The 16,335-nt window shown below is 45.1% G+C and overlaps 1 protein-coding gene and 1 pseudogene across 1 annotated transcript in view; both read right to left on the bottom strand.

The window, feature by feature from the left end:
* Nucleotides 1–16,335, bottom strand: part of LOC135547713 (protein FAM124A-like) — a 622,546-nt pseudogene that overhangs the window by 239,201 nt on the left and 367,010 nt on the right.
* The window catches only part of trpm2 (transient receptor potential cation channel, subfamily M, member 2), an 83,545-nt gene that overhangs the window by 4,460 nt on the left and 62,750 nt on the right, over nt 1–16,335 (bottom strand). The window contains exons 20-32 of the mRNA XM_064976946.1: nt 13,504–13,675; nt 10,124–10,301; nt 9,268–9,453; nt 8,100–8,228; nt 4,456–4,543; nt 4,275–4,362; nt 3,983–4,149; nt 3,560–3,621; nt 2,648–2,677; nt 2,470–2,556; nt 1,811–1,889; nt 1,512–1,613; nt 143–259 (exon numbers count right to left, since the gene is read on the bottom strand). Of these exons, the coding sequence (XP_064833018.1) occupies nt 143–259; nt 1,512–1,613; nt 1,811–1,889; nt 2,470–2,556; nt 2,648–2,677; nt 3,560–3,621; nt 3,983–4,149; nt 4,275–4,362; nt 4,456–4,543; nt 8,100–8,228; nt 9,268–9,453; nt 10,124–10,301; nt 13,504–13,675 (1,485 nt within the window). The remainder of the gene's footprint in view (nt 1–142; nt 260–1,511; nt 1,614–1,810; nt 1,890–2,469; nt 2,557–2,647; nt 2,678–3,559; nt 3,622–3,982; nt 4,150–4,274; nt 4,363–4,455; nt 4,544–8,099; nt 8,229–9,267; nt 9,454–10,123; nt 10,302–13,503; nt 13,676–16,335) is intronic.

The raw sequence follows: 16,335 nt of genomic DNA, 5'->3' as shown, positions 1-16,335 counted from the left end.
GTTATAGGGGAAGTGGTGCCGTGTGTGTGTTCTGTCAGGATAGGATATAGCATGTTATAGGGGAAGTGGTGCCGTGTGTGTGTTCTGTAAGGATAGGATATAGCATGTTATAGGGGAAGTGGTGCCGTGTGTGTGTTCTCACCATGCGGTTGATATCAGCCATCAGTAGACTTCTCCTGTCTAGATGGATGTTCAGGACTGTAGTTTCTACCCAGGCATCGTCTGTGTTCCTGACGTCGTCTACGTAGCCCTCATGGACCTGCAGGACACAGGTACAGCAACTGACCTCAGCTATCACCAGTATCCCTGCACTGGTATTGACCAGTATATAGTGTTTTCGCTGTTTTCTGACTTAGGCCAGGATTCAATCAGATCGCTGGTTATAGTCATTACAGCTTTTAAAGGCATTATTCCCACGTTAGCGGAGACTGCATTCACGGTGAACGCTGCATTTGTCAGCTCATTCTGAAATGACCTTTTCATTTCTAAGGCGGAATCTGTAACGCTTCAGCAATACAGATTGAATAGAGCCCTCAGTGTTAGTGCTGTAATAGATTGATTGAATAGAGCCCTCAGTGTTAGTGCTGTAATAGATTGATTGAATAGAGCCCTCAGTGTTAGTGCTCTAATAGATTGATTGAATAGAGCCCTCAGTGTCAGTGCTGTAATAGATTGATTGAATAGAGCCCTCCGTGTTAGTGCTGTAATGGATTGATTGAATAGAGCCCTCAGTGTTAGTGCTGTAATAGATTGATTGAATAGAGCCCTCAGTGTTAGTGCTGTAATAGATTGATTGAATAGAGCCCTCAGTGTTAGTGCTCTAATAGATTGATTGAATAGAGCCCTCAGTGTTAGTGCTGTAATAGATTGATTGAATAGAGCCCTCCGTGTTAGTGCTGTAATGGATTGATTGAATAGAGCCCTCAGTGTTAGTGCTGTAATAGATTGATTGAATAGAGCCCTCCGTGTTAGTGCTGTAATGGATTGATTGAATAGAGCCCTCAGTGTCAGTGCTGTAATAGATTGATTAAATAGAGCCCTCAGTGTCAGTGCTGTAATAGATTGATTGAATAGAGCCCTCAGTGTTAGTGCTGTAATAGATTGATTGAATAGAGCCCTCAGTGTTAGTGCTGTAATAGATTGATTGAATAGAGCCCTCAGTGTTAGTGCTGTAATAGATTGATTAAATAGAGCCCTCAGTGTCAGTGCTGTAATAGATTGATTGAATAGAGCCCTCAGTGTTAGTGCATTCCACCGTGCTGTATCCACCTGCTGTATCCTGTGCACGTGACAAATACACTTGGACTTGTTTGAATTTGATTTGACTAGCACAGCTACTAACTAGAACAGTAACATGAGAGACTGTCGTTGTAAAGTAATATATTTATTACATTAACGGTTTGGTGCTTGTAGTATACAGTAGAATCTGTGGTCATGTTTCATGGTACCACAACTACCACTGACAGTAGCTATAGGGCTTTTATTAAGCTTGAGGAGCCAATCAGGTGTACCTTGGTTACCTCTACCACCTTAGTTTTTATCTTGTCATAGATCTTCTGTCCCATAATCCTCAGTAATCTGTCTGGCAGGGGCTCGTCTGATTGGACAGGACCCTTGAAGGAAACAGAAGAGTTTGTCAGTAGGATCCAATACTCTCGGATTTAAGTTCATGTCATAGAACCTCGATCTCCAAGCTTCCTCAAATAGAGCATAAAGATGATCATTTCATTATTTGTCGACTATGTAAAAGAATATTTATCAAAGCACACAAGAGTCCACATACTGTACATTCTGTCCATTCTGTACTCACCCCAGGTAGTGTCCAGAGCCCATCCTCCTGGTCCCAGACCGCCAGGAACTCCAGAGCAGATCTCTCACTGTCTCTCCACCTGTAGATCATCAACAAAAGGTTATTATAATATTATAAACTATTAAAGCAGAGCTCTCAGTAGATCAACAAAAGGTTATTATAATATTATAAACTATTAAAGCAGAGCTCTCAGTAGATCAACACCAGGTTATTATAATATTATAAACTATTAAAGCAGAGCTCTCAGTAAATCAACAACAACAGGTTATTATAATATTATAAACTATTAAAGCAGAGCTCTCAGTAAATCAACAACAACAGGTTATTATAATATTATAAACTATTAAAGCAGAGCTCTCAGTAGATCAACAACAACAGAGTACACTGAAACAACACACTATCCATCAACTAAACATGGTTTATTCTCCTCAGAGTGTTTCATCCTCTAGCTAACTAAACTACGACTCTTTCCCAAATGGCACCCTATTCCCTATGCAGTGCACTACTATTGACCAGGGCCCATAAGGCTCTAGTTAAATGTAGTGCACTACTATTGACCAGGGCCCATAGGGCTCTAGTTAAATGTAATGCACCATATAGGGAAAAGGGTGCCATTTGGAATCCATGATAAGCTGTTATCTATCTGTGGAGCCTCGTACCGTGTGAGGACAGGGTCCAGGATCAGGTTTGGACCCAGACAGGTCAGTGCTCCTCTTCCTTTCATGCCTGTCCTGCCTCCTGGGTTTCTACACACGTTAGAGATGACTGATATTAGGCAACAAAACACATTGATTAAAAGATGGTTATAAGCTGTTTCTACGTGTTATGTCTTCATACCTGTAACGCTTTACAGAATCAGGTTCTGATCTGAGGGCGGAAAGCAGAGTGGGATACAACAGACACAAATAATGTCATGTGGTCCCAGAGGAAGAATTACATTGTGGATTTCTCATCTGTCTGATTCTGGCCCAAACAACTCCCCCTTCTGTCTGATCCTGGCCCAAACAACTCCCCCTTCTGTCTGATCCTGGCCCAAACAACTCACCCAACTGTCTGATTCTGGCTCAAACAACTCCCCCTTCTGTCTGATCCTGGCCCAAACAACTCCCCCATCTGTCTGATCCTGGCCCAAACAACTCCCCCATCTGTCTGATCCTGGCCCAAACAACTCACCCATCTATCTGCTCCTGGCCCAAACAACTCACCCATCTGTCTGATCCTGGCCCAAACAACTCACCCATCTGTCTGATCCTGGCCCAAACAACTCCCCCATCTGTGTGATCCTGGCCCAAACAACTCACCCATCTGTCTGATCTTGGCCCAAACAACTCACCCATCTGTCTGATCCTGGCCCAAACAACTCCCCCATCTTTCTGATCCTGGCCCAAACAACTCACCCATCTTTCTGATCCTGGCCCAAACAACTCCCCCATCTGTGTGATCCTGGCCCAAACAACTCACCCATCTGTCTGATCTTGGCCCAAACAACTCACCCATCTGTCTGATCCTGGCCCAAACAACTCCCCCATCTTTCTGATCCTGACCCAAACAACTCACCCATCTGTCTGATCCTGGCCCAAACAACTCCCCCATCTGTCTGATCCTGGCCCAAACAACTCACCCATCTGTCTGATCCTGGCCCAAACAACTCACCCATCTGTCTGATCCTGGCCCAAACAACTCCCCCATCTGTCTGATCCTGGCCCAAACAACTCACCCATCTTTCTGATCCTGGCCCAAACAACTCACCCATCTGTCTGATCCTGGCTGTCTCCATTCAGAACAGGAGGATTGTAAAGGATGAAGTCAACCTGAAACAGAGGAGATGTATTTACTGAAACCATTATAAACCACATAACAATATCATTAGAATGAGATGTTCAACTGCAGTAACTCAGCTGTGTCTGAAATAGCTCATATTCCTGTACAGTGCCATATGTGCTCTGGTCAAAAGAAGTGAACTATAGGAACAGGGTGCGATTTAAAACACAGCCTTAGTAACTCTACTGTGAGGTAACACAATAAGTATGGGGTAATATTAGTCAGGGGCACCTTCCCAGGGTTATAATATTAGTCACCTCCCAGGGCACCTTCTCCTCTAGGAGTTATAATATTAGTCAGGAACCTTCCAGGGCACCTTCTGCTCTAGGAGTTATAATATTAGTCAGGCACCTCCCAGGGCACCTTCTCCTCAAGAACAGGGAAGCGAGGGATGGTACTGTCAGGGTAGTCCAGACGCCGGGCGTTGACATGGTAAAACATCTTCTCTCTCTCTGTCTTCTCCTGTCTATGGGGTTCATTGGGTTCACTTTCAGACCTCTTCAGCTTACCAGGTGAGGCTAGATAGATTACACATAGGACAACATGTAAATACAGCTATCTATCTACAGTATTTACTGTATCTACGGAAACAGAGTCCAGTGAGAGGGGGAATGATGTTCTACTCCAGAAATAAGGACCTCACCCAGCTGTGGAGCCTCCTCTTTAGAGTGTAGACCCTGAGCTTTGAGGGTGTCCATGATCCACTGGAGAGCTCTGGCTGACTGGGAGACCTGGAGAAGTGATAACAATAGTCCCGAATGTGTTTAAAACATTATAAACACAGTAAGTCAGAGTGATGGGTAAAGTGATGTGGGGGTCAATACCTGCTCCTCCAGTCTGGTCAATCTCTTCACTAAAGCAACCGACCCTGTGGCCTCCTCCCTCTGTAGCAGCTCTGTTATGGTGCAAACCCTGGGGACGAAGACACTGAATCACACAGATCCTAAACCACTGAATCACACAGATCCTAAACCTGGGGACGAAGACACTGAATCGCACAGATCCTAACCCTGGGGACGAAGACACTGAATCACACAGATCCTAACCCTGGGGACGAAGACACTGAATCACACAGATCCTAACCCTGGGGACGAAGACACTGAATCACACAGATCCTAACCCTGGGGACGAAGACACTGAATCGCACAGATCCTAACCCTGGGGACGAAGACACTGAATCACACAGATCCTAACCCAGGGGGACACACACATACTGAATCAAACAGATCCTAACCCTGGGGACGAAGACACTGAATCACACAGATCCTAACCCTGGGGACGAAGACACTGAATCACACAGATCCTAACCCAGGGGGACACACACATACTGAATCAAACAGATCCTAACCCTGGGGACGAAGACACTGAATCGCACAGATCCTAACCCTGGGGACGAAGACACTGAATCACACAGATCCTAACCCAGGGGGACACACACATACTGAATCAAACAGATCCTAACCCTGGGGACGAAGACACTGAATCACACAGATCCTAACCCTGGGGACGAAGACACTGAATCACACAGATCCTAACCCAGGGGACACACACACAGATTATCACAGATCCTAACCCAGACACAGATCCTAACCCTGGGGACGAAGACACTGAATCACACAGATCCTAACCCTGGGGACAAGACACTCAATCACACAGATCCTAACCCTGGGGACGAAGACACTGAATCACACAGAACCTAACCCTGGGGACGAAGACACTGAAACTGAATCACACAGATCCTAACCCTGAGGACAAAGACACTGAATCACACAGATCCTAACCCTGAGGACGAAGACACTGAATCACACAGATCCTAATCCTGAGGACGAAGACACTGAATCACACAGATCCTAACCCTGAAGGGTGACAATGAATCACACAGATCCTAACCCTGGGGACGAAGCCACTGAATCACACAGATCCTAACCATGAGGGGTGACAATGTATCACACAGATCCTAACCCTGGGGACGAAGACACTGAATCACACAGATCCTAACCCTGAGGACGAAGATACTGAATCACACAGATCCTAACCCTGGGGACGAAGACACTGAATCACACAGAACCTAACCCTGGGGACGAAGACACTAAATCACACAGATCCTAACCCTGAACCACTAACCCAGATCCTAACCATGAGGGACAATGTATCACACAGACACTGGGGAAATCACACAGATCCTAACCCTGAGGACGAAGACACTGAATCACACAGATCCTAACCCTGAGGACGAAGACACTAAATCACACAGATCCTAACCCTGGGGACACAGATTTTTTAAATTGATTTATTTCACCTTTATTTAACCAGGTATGCCAGTTGAGTACAAGTTCTCATTTACAACTGTGACCTGGCCAAGATAAAGCAAAGCATTGTGACAAAAACAACAACACAGAGTTACACATGGAATAAACAATAACAAGCCAATAATACAATAAACAAGTCAATGACACAGTAGAAAAAAAGAAAGTCTATATACAGTGTGTGCAAAAGGCATGAGGAGGGAGGCAATAAATAGGTCATAGGAGCAAATAGTTACAATTTAGCAGATTAACACTGGAGTGATAAATGATCAGATGAACATGTGCAGGTAGAGATACTGGTGTGCAAAAGAGCAGAAAAGTAAATAAAATACAGTATGGGGATGAGGTAGGTAGATTGGGTGGGCTGTATACCGATGGACTATGTACAGCTGCAGCGATCGGTTCGCTGCTTAGATAGCTGATGTTTAAAGTTGGTGAGGGAAATAAAAGTCTCTAACATTAGCGTTTTTTGCAATTCGTTCCAGTCACTGGCAGCAGAGAACTGGAAGGAAAGGCGGCCAACTGAGGTGTTGGCTTTGGGGATGATCAGTGAGATACACCTGCTGGAGCGCGTGCTACGGGTGGGTGTTGCCATCGTGACCAGTGAACTGAGATAAGGCGGAGCTTTACCAAGCATCGACTTATAGATGACCTGGAGCCAGTGGGTCTGGCGACGAATATGAAAGCAAGGGCCAGCCAACGAGAGCATACAGGTCGCAGTGGTGGGTGGTATAAGGGGCTTTGGTAACAAAACGGATGGCATTGTGATAGACTGCATCCAGTTTGCTGAGTAGAGTATTGGAAGCTATTTTGTAGATGACATCGCGGAAGTTGAGGATCGGTAGGATAGTCAGTTTTACTAGGGTAAGTTTGGCGGCGTGAGTGAAGGAGGCTTTGTTGCGAAATAGAAAGACGATTCTAGATTGAATTTTGGATTGGAGATGTTTAATATGAATCTGGAAGGAGATTTTACAGTAAAACCAGACATCTAGGTATTTATAGTTGTCTACATATTCTAAGTCAGAACCGTCCAGAGTAGTGATGCCAGTCCGGCGTGAGGGTGTGGGCAGCGAACGTTTGAAAAGGATGCATTTGGTTTTACTAGCGTTTAAGAGCAGTTGGAGGCCACGGAAGAAGTCTTGTAATGGCGTTGAAGCTCGTTTGGAGGTTTGTTAGCACAGTGACTGCGGTTGAAAATTTGCCGGCTGGCTAAAACTGGCACTTTTACTGAAACGTTGATTAATGTGCACTGTCCCTGTAAAAATAAAATAAACTCATAAACTCATAAACAGAGTCGAAAGCCTTGGCCAGGTCGATGATGACGGCTGCACAGTACTGTCTTTTATCGATGGCGGTTATATCGTTTATTACCTTGAGCGTGGCTGATGTGCACCCGTGACCGGCTCGGAAACCGGATTGCACAGCGGAGAAGGTACGGTGGGATTCGAAATGGTCAGTGATCTGTTTATTAACTTGGCTTTCAAAGACCTTAGAAAGACAGGGTAGGATAGATATAGGTCTGTACAAGTTTGGGTCTAGAGTGTCTCCCCTTTGAAGAGGGGGATGACTGCGGCAGCTTTCCAATCTTTAGGGATCTCTGACGATACGAAAGAGAGGTTGAACATTTGAACAGAATAACACAGACCCTAACCCTGGGGGGGCCACTGAATCACACAGACCCTAACCATGGGAGGGAGACACTGAATCCCACAGATCCTAACGCTGGGGGGAAACTAAATCACATAGATCCTAACCCTGGGGGTGGGGGGACACTGAATCCCACAGATCCTAACCCTGGGGGACACAGAATCACACAGACCCTAACCCTGGGGGGACACTGAATCACACAGATCCTAACCCTGGGGGGTGGGGGGGACACTGAATCCCACAGATCCTAACCCTGGGGGGACACTGAATCACACAGATCCCAACCCTGGGGGGTGGGGGACGACAACACTGAATCACATAGATCCTAACCCTGGGGGGTGGGGGGGACACAGAATCACTGGAGAAGTCCTCATTTACAACCCTACGTGTCAGGCTGTTTGCGCATTCAACAGGCCAGACAAGACCAGTTGGGCTGCAGTTGGAACAGAGTAGTACCCAGGTTGGTCATGTATTGCAGAAAAGAATCACTTCATAAAAACAGAGTAATAAGTTACTTGTCAGCGGTGTCTGTGGTACGTTGCTCCATGCTCTGGCTCTGCTGCTGTCTGCAGGAGAGAAGGTAGTTATCCTTCATAAAGGATTCCCACGATAATAACTCTTCCTCCTCCACCAGGCAGCCTCTCCTCTGGAAAAGAGAGGAGGAGAGTGGAGAGGAGAGAAGAAAGGAAAGGAAGAGAGTGGAGAGGAGGAGAGTGGAGAAGGTTAGAGGGGAGGAAGAGTGTGGAGAGGAGGAGAGTGGAGAAGACAGGAGAAGAGTGGAGATGAGAAGAGAGGAGAGTCAAGAGGAGAGGAGAGAAGGGTGTGTGGAGAGGAGAGTCGCGCGAAGAGGAGAGTGGAGAGGAAGAGTGGAGAGGATATGAGGAGAGTGAGAGAGGAGTAGAAAAGAGAGGAGAGGAGGAGAGTGGAGAAGATAGTGGAGAGGAGTGAGAAGAGGAGAGGGATATGAGAGGAAAGGAGAATGGTGGAGAGGATAGGAGGAGAGTGGAGAGGAGAGGAGGTGTGTGGGAGAGGAGAGAAGAGAGGAGGAGAGTGATGATGAGAGTGGAGAGTAGGAGAGTGGAGAGGAATGAGGAGAGGAGGAGAGTGGTGATGAGAGAGGAGAGTGGGAAGAACAGAGGAGAGGAGGAGAGAAGGAGAGGGAGAGGAGAGAGTGGAGAGGAGGAGAGTGGAGAGGGAGAGTAGAGGGGAGATGAGAGTGGAGGAGAGGAGGAGATGAGAGAGGAAAGGAGGAGAGTGGAGAGGGGGAGACAAGGAGAGTGGAGAGTGGAGAGGGGGAGAGTGAAGAGGAGAGTGGAAAGAACAGTGGAGAGGAGGAGAGACGAGAGGAGATGAGTATAGTGGAGAGGAGGTGAGGTGAGTGAATAGGAGAGTGGAGAGGAGTGGGGGGAGAAGAGAGTGGAGAGAGAGAGGAGGTGTGGGAGAGGAGAGGAGAGAGGAGGAGAGGATAATGAGAGGATGAGAGGAGAGGAAGAGGAGAGAGGAGGAGAGGAGAGAGGAGACCATATGAAATAGAATAGACTGTATAATATATTTAGGACAGAAGAAAGAGCTAACCAGGTTAACAGTTTGAAGGCGGGTTTCCTGGACACAGACGAAGCCTTGTCTTGAAAGTGACTTTTAGTCCAGGACTAGGCTTCATTTGGATTTTAAATATTTCAGGACTCACTGAAGGCTCTGTAACTATTGGGGGGTCTCTGCAGCACTATGCGTCTGATGAAGAGGAAGATGTGGGAGAGGAGGATGAGTGGAGGGGGGGCAGCGGGTCGGCTGTGGTACTCCTTGATCAGTTCATACCGCTGGAATTTCCAGATGGTGTCTGTGTTATCCTGAACCTCCTGGAAAGTATAGCTGGAGGGTGGAGAGGAAGGGGAAGAGGAAGAAGAGAAGAAGAGTGAAACACGGACAATATGATAGAAAGATGATAGAAAGTGCAGAGATTGATGAATGAAAGGATGGATGGATAGATGGATGGTGGATGGATGGATGGATGAGGAAGGGATGCAGGGGATGGATGGATGGATGGAGGAATGGAGGAATGGATGGATGGAGAAATGGATAAGTGGGTGGCTGGGTGGATGGATGGGGAATGGATGGATGGATACATGGATGGATGGATGGATGGATGGATGGATGGATGGATACATGGATGGATGGATGGATGGATGGATTGATGGCTGGATGGATACATGGATGGATGGATGGATACATGGATGGATGGATGGATGGATGGCTGGTTGGATGGATACATGGATGGATGGATGGATGGATGGATACATGGATGGATGGATGGATGGATGGATGGATGGATGGATGGATGGATACATGGATGGATGGATGGATGGATGGATGGATGGCTGGATGGATACATGGATGGATGGATACATGGATGGATGCTGGTTGATGGATACTGGCTGGATGGATGTGGATGAGAAGGATGGATGGATGGATTGATTGGATCATGGATTTGATTGATGGGTGGATGAGATGATGGATGGAACCTATTGATTGAAGATTGAACCTACTTGAAGATTGCAGGTTGAGCAGCAGTATGTTGGCAAACAGCAGGTAGACACACAGTAGGATTATAGTCAGCCACTCAGGGAAGGCAGGCATCTTGTCCTCGTTAAGAATAGGACATTTAGGCTTCTGAGACTCTGTACCATTTACACTGCAGGCCTTGATGTCAAACAGGGCATCTGAAGCAGATAGAGGACCCAACATGGATCAATTACATCGATCAACATCAAGTGTGCCAGTCTGTTTCGTCTCTCCTCAAATCAAATCAACTTTTATTTGTCACCAGAAAGTTACAGGCGTACAAATATCATACTCCCCGAAGGCATGCTAACCTCTCACCATTAAAATAACAGGGAAGTTAGCATTTTATATCATACCCTCAAGACATGCTAATCTCTCAGCATTACAATAACAGGGGAGGTTAGCATTGTATATCATACCCCAAGACATGCTAAACTCTCACCATTACAATAACAGGGAGGTTAGCATTTCATATCATACCCCCAAGACATGCTAAACTCTCACCATTACAATAACAGGGGAGGTTAGCATTCATATCATACTCCTGAAGACATGCTAACTCTCACCATTACAATAACAGGGGAGGTTAGCATTTTATATCATACCCCCAAGACATGCTAACCTCTCACCATTACAATAACAGGAGGTTAGCATTTTATATCATACCCCCAAGACACGCTAACCTCTCATCATTACAATAAGAGGGGATGTTAGCATTTATATCATATCCCCAAGGCATGCTAACCTCTCAACATTACAATAACAGGGGAGGTTAGCATTTCATATCATATCCCGAAGACATGCTAACCTCTCACCATTACAATAACAGGGGAGGTTAGCATTTTATATCATACCCACAAGACATGCTAATCTCTCACCATTACAATAACAGGGAGGTTAGCATTGTATATCATACCCCCAAGACATGCTAAACTCTCACCATTACAATAACAGGGAGGTTAGCATTTTATATCATACCCCAAGACATGCTAAACTCTCACCATTACAATAACAGGGAGGTTAGCATTTCATATCATACCCCAAGACATGCTAAACTCTCACCATTACAATAACAGGGAGGTTAGTATTTCATATCATACTCCCAAGACATGCTAACCTCTCACCATTACAATAACAGAGGAGGTTAGCATTTTATATCATACCCCAAGACATGCTAAACTCTCACCATTACAATAACAGTGGAGGTTAGCATTTTATATCATACCCAAGACATGCTAAACTCTCACCATTTCTGCTCATATCAGATATGTTTATGTCCTAGGAAATGTTCTAATTACTTGAGTAGCCTGGTCCACATTAGCCTATATTAGCTCAACCGCCCCACGGGGGGGAACACCTATCCCGTAATCCCGTAAAGGATAATCATGGTAGCATCCACACCCGGGGGGAACACCTATCCCGTAAAGGATAATCATGGTAGCATCCACGCCCACGGGGGAACACCTATCCCGTAAAGGATAATCATGGTACCAACCACACCTGCGGAGGGGGAACACCTATCCCGTAAAGGATTTATTAATGTAGAAGTGTTATTTACCAATGATTTCTATTGGGCACAAACAAACAGCAAATGCATCCAACAAGTTAGTAGAGTCTAAACATTTTGAGATGGAGATCATTTTTAAATTTATTTTATCTTTATTTAACCAGGCAAGTCAGTTAAGAACAATTTCTTATTTTCAATGACGGCCTAGGAACAGTGGGTTACCTGCCTGTTCAGGGGCAGAACGACAGATTTGTACCTTGTCAGCTCGGGATATGAATTTGCAACCTTCCGGTTCCTAGTCCAACGCTCTAACCACTAGGCTACCCTGCCGCCCAACATACAGGCCTATGGGAAAAACAGGGGCTTTCACACAAGGCACAGTGTTATATTCCATGAAGCGAGCATAAAAGGCACTTGGCTCGTTTGGGAGTTCTGCATCGCTGGGCAACTCATGGCTGGGTTTCCCTTCGTAATCCAATATCATCTACAAGCGCCGGAGCCGGTGTAATTGGATTCCCCTTCCTCCTGTATTATCCTTCTGCATGTTTGATGTCTCAGCTTTCTTGCATGTGTCCATGTCCATGTTTCAGTCCTTGTAAGCGGTAGCCTTTAGTCCGGTGTGATATTGCATGTAATCTATGGTTTTTGGTATGGATACGTTGTTATAGTCACTGTGGGGACAACATCATCTATGCACTTATTGATGAAGCCTGTGACTGATGTTGTAAACACCTCAATGCTATCAGACCAATCCCATAACATATTCCAGTCTGTACTAGCAAAACAGTTTTGTAGACTCGCATCTGCTTCATTGGATTGAGCTGATTCCTCCTGTTTGAGCTTGGTAAACAGGAAGCAGGAGAATGGAATCATGGTCAGATTTGCCGAAGGGAGGAGGGAAGGCCTTGTATGCAATTCTGTGGGTAGAATAAAAGTGGTCTAGTGTTGCAGGAGACGTTAGTAAAAATGAGGTAGAATGGTTTTAAGTCTCTTCCCACCAGAAATGCTGCCTCTGGGTGAGAGGTTTCTTGTTTGTTTATGGCTCCACACAGTTTGTTGAAGCCAAAGTGGTGTTGGCTTGTGGAGAGATGCAGACAGCCGGTGATAATTACGGATGAGAACATTCTTGGTAGATAAAGAGTTTACAGGCAAAAGCTCCAGATTTCTTTCACACTGGAAGCAGGGTACCAGATGTTGTTTATGAAGAGGCACACCCTCCCCTTTGGACTTGCCCGAGGCCTCCTTTGTCCAATCGCGCCGCTGCATGGAGAAACCACTGAGTTCTGAGTCCATAGAGTCATCCAGTCACGCCACGCCTGCCAACTTCTTATGGAATTGTCATGTTTGGCAATGGAGTTGGCAAGAGCACAAACATCTGGACCAGGCTACTCAAACATGAGCACACACACACCTGGACCAGGCTACTCAAACAGGAGCACAAACACACCTGGACCAGGCTACTCAAACAGGAGCACACACATACCTGGACCAGGCTACTCAAACAGGAGCACACACACACACCTGGACCAGGCTACTCAAACAGCAGCACACACACACCTGGACCAGGCTTCTCAAACAGGAGCACACACACACCTGGACCAGGCTACTCAAACAGGAGCACAAATAGAAAGACATAAAAAATAGAAAGACATAAAAAATAGAAAGACATAGCTGCATAGACGATAGACGGTTGCTATTCATCTGCACATCATTTGATCATGCTTCTACATTTGCATTGCTTGCTGTTTGGGGTTTTAGGCTGGGTTTCTGTACTGCACTTTGTGACATCAGCTGATGTAAGAAGGGTTATATAAATATATTTGATTGATTCATTGATTGATCAGGTGACTTACTGTCGATGTTAGAGGGCATATTCCCGAAGATGATAAGGTATGGTTCGTAGATGACGCCCCGGACGATCCAGTCCAGTCTGTCCTCATTGTGGATGAGGATGCCCTGCTTAGCAACGCCGTATGCTACCACCCAGATACTCAGCAGGAACATGAAGAAGAACATGTCCAACATCTGGAGGAGAGGAGAGAGATAACAAGTAGTTTAATACTACATGATGGTCCATAGCAGTCAATTTTACGAGGGGTATTCAAGTAAAATGAGCCATAAATGTTGTTTTTAAGGGATGCATTCAGTATGTTTTTACATACTGGAATGTTCAAATGAACGCAAACGTACATGAGCTTTTGTGTTTAGTGATTCTGCCAGATCAGAGCCAGTGGAGATAACCAGGAATGTTCAATTGATAAGTGTGTGAAATTGACCAGTTTCCTTTCCTGCTAAGCATTCAAAATGTAACGATAACTTTTGGTGTCAGTGAAAATTTATGTCGTAAAAAGTACATTATTTTCTTTAGGAATGTAGTTAAGTAACAGTTGTGAAAAATATAAATAGTCAAGTAAAGTACAGATATCCCAAAATACGACTTAAATAGTATTTTAAAATTCTTTACACCACTGGACATATATATCTCAAAGGTTTATCCATGTTTATCCGTCCAGGCCGATATCAAGAACTTTGAACATTTCTTCCGCAAAAACAATCAAGCGCTATGTTGAAACTAGCTCTCATGAGGACCGCTACAGGAAAGGAAGACCCAGATTTACCTCTGCTGCAGAGGATAAATTCCTTAGAGTTACTAGCCTCAGAAATAGAAGCCCAAATAAGAAACAGACACATCTCAACATCAGCTGTTGAGGAGACTCAGGCCTTCATGGTCACATTGTTACAAAGAAACCACAACTAAAGGACACCAATAATAAGAAGAAGAGACTTGCTTGGGCCAAGAAACCTGAGCAATGGACATTAGACCCATGGAAATCTGTCCTTTGGTCTGATGAGTCCAAATGTGAGATTTTTGGTTCCAAGCGCTGTGTCTTTGTAAGACGCAGAATAGGTGAATGGATGATCTCCGCATGTGTGGTTCCCACACTGAAGCATGGAGGAGGAGATGTGATGGTGTGGGGGTGATTTGCTGGCGACACTATCTGTGATTTATTTAGAATTCAAGGCATACTTAACCAGCATGGCTACCACAGCATTCTGCAGCGATGCGCCATCCCATCTGGTTTGCGCTTAGTGGGACTATAATTTGTTTTTCAACAGGACAATGACCCAACACACCTCCAGGCTGTGTAAGGGATATTTTGCCAAGAAGGAGAGTGATGTAAATCATCTGACCTCAACCCAATTGAAATGGTTTGGGATGAGTTGGACCGCAGAGTGAAGGAAAAGCAGCCAAAAAGTGCTCAGCACATGTGGGAACTCCTTCAAGGCTGTTGGAAATTCATTCCAGTTGAAGCTGGTTGAGAGAATGCGAAGAGTGTGCAAAGAGGGTCATCAGGGCAAAGGAAAGAATCTCAAATATAAAATATATTTGATTTGTTTAACACTCTTTTGGGAATCCGGCGCCGACAGAGATGGCCGCCTCGCTTCGCGTTCCTAGGAAACTATGCAGTTTTTTGTTTTTTTTACGTGTTATTTCATACCCTAAGGGAACATTTCGACATTTTCTGTATGGTTAGTGAAAAAGTCCATATTGCAAATGTACCGTCCCTTACTAGATGTCCGAAAACATTTGTTAAATTCGGGACGCGTCGGGCCGAGCGGCAGGGCCAGACCTACCGGGAAGTCATCAAATGAACTTTGTCGGACATTCGGTTTTCGTTTTATAAAATAATCAAATTTTGGTCATTTTTCCGCTATCCCGGAAAATCCCACAAGAGGGCATAAGCAATCATACTGCAATTTGACAAAACATCACGAATCACGACGGGCCATATCTTGACAACTGAAAATATTTCGAAGCCGAAACTTGGTGAGCATAGGTTTGGCATAATGGGCAGTTGGCCCCAAACAAGATGGCGTCTAGGCCTCAACGGTTTTTGAGTTATGGCCATTTTTCTGGGATTAAAGGTCCAAAATGAAAATAGAGAAATGATTTTTTCACTTCACGTCAAAGTCAAGGAGCCTCCGGTGTCAATAACAAAATAATCAGCCATTTATCTATCGTCATTTAAGAGAAATCGTACAATGACAGATTTGTGATGTTCAAATATGGGTGTTTTTTTTCAACAGTTACAGATCCAGTTGCAGGGTGTTTCTGTGATTTTCTATGATTTTCTGAAATAACACACACCCACTAAACCCTCCGTAAATAACTCAGTTCTTAACGTAAAGACTTAAAACTCAGGATTCTGTAAAGGCATACCTCCATGAGGATATGAGTTTATTTATAGCTTCCTGTGCCAACAGAAAGTGCCTTAAATGGTGTCATAGTGGCTGTATCCAAGGGTTAAAAAGGTCAGATCTTTTCAAAACTTCATATGTGTGATTAGGCAACCCTCCTGAACTGTAAAATCAGTCATTTCTCCCAACAGATGTCAAAGAAAAGCTCTCACACACACACACAGCAAGGATGGAGTGACAAAGCGTGGTGTTTAAAGACACAGAGAGCAGGCAATGGCATAAACATAATCCCAAGGCCGTGCCGAGTTCAACGAGATATCCCGCTTGACCGTAGCTCGCTCGGGTCTAAGCGCAGCGACCATGAGAAAAGTAGGCCCAATATGAAGCCTGCACCAGAACGTCATTTGATTTTGGGTGACAGCGGCGGAACCGTTAGGTTTAGAAGGACAATTCAAACACAGGACTGTTCCTAAGGTCCTCCCGAT

This window comes from Oncorhynchus masou, chromosome 10 (assembly GCF_036934945.1).
Source record: "Oncorhynchus masou masou isolate Uvic2021 chromosome 10, UVic_Omas_1.1, whole genome shotgun sequence".
Lineage (NCBI taxonomy): Eukaryota > Metazoa > Chordata > Actinopteri > Salmoniformes > Salmonidae > Oncorhynchus > Oncorhynchus masou.
This window is presented reverse-complemented; position numbering and strand designations above follow the sequence as displayed.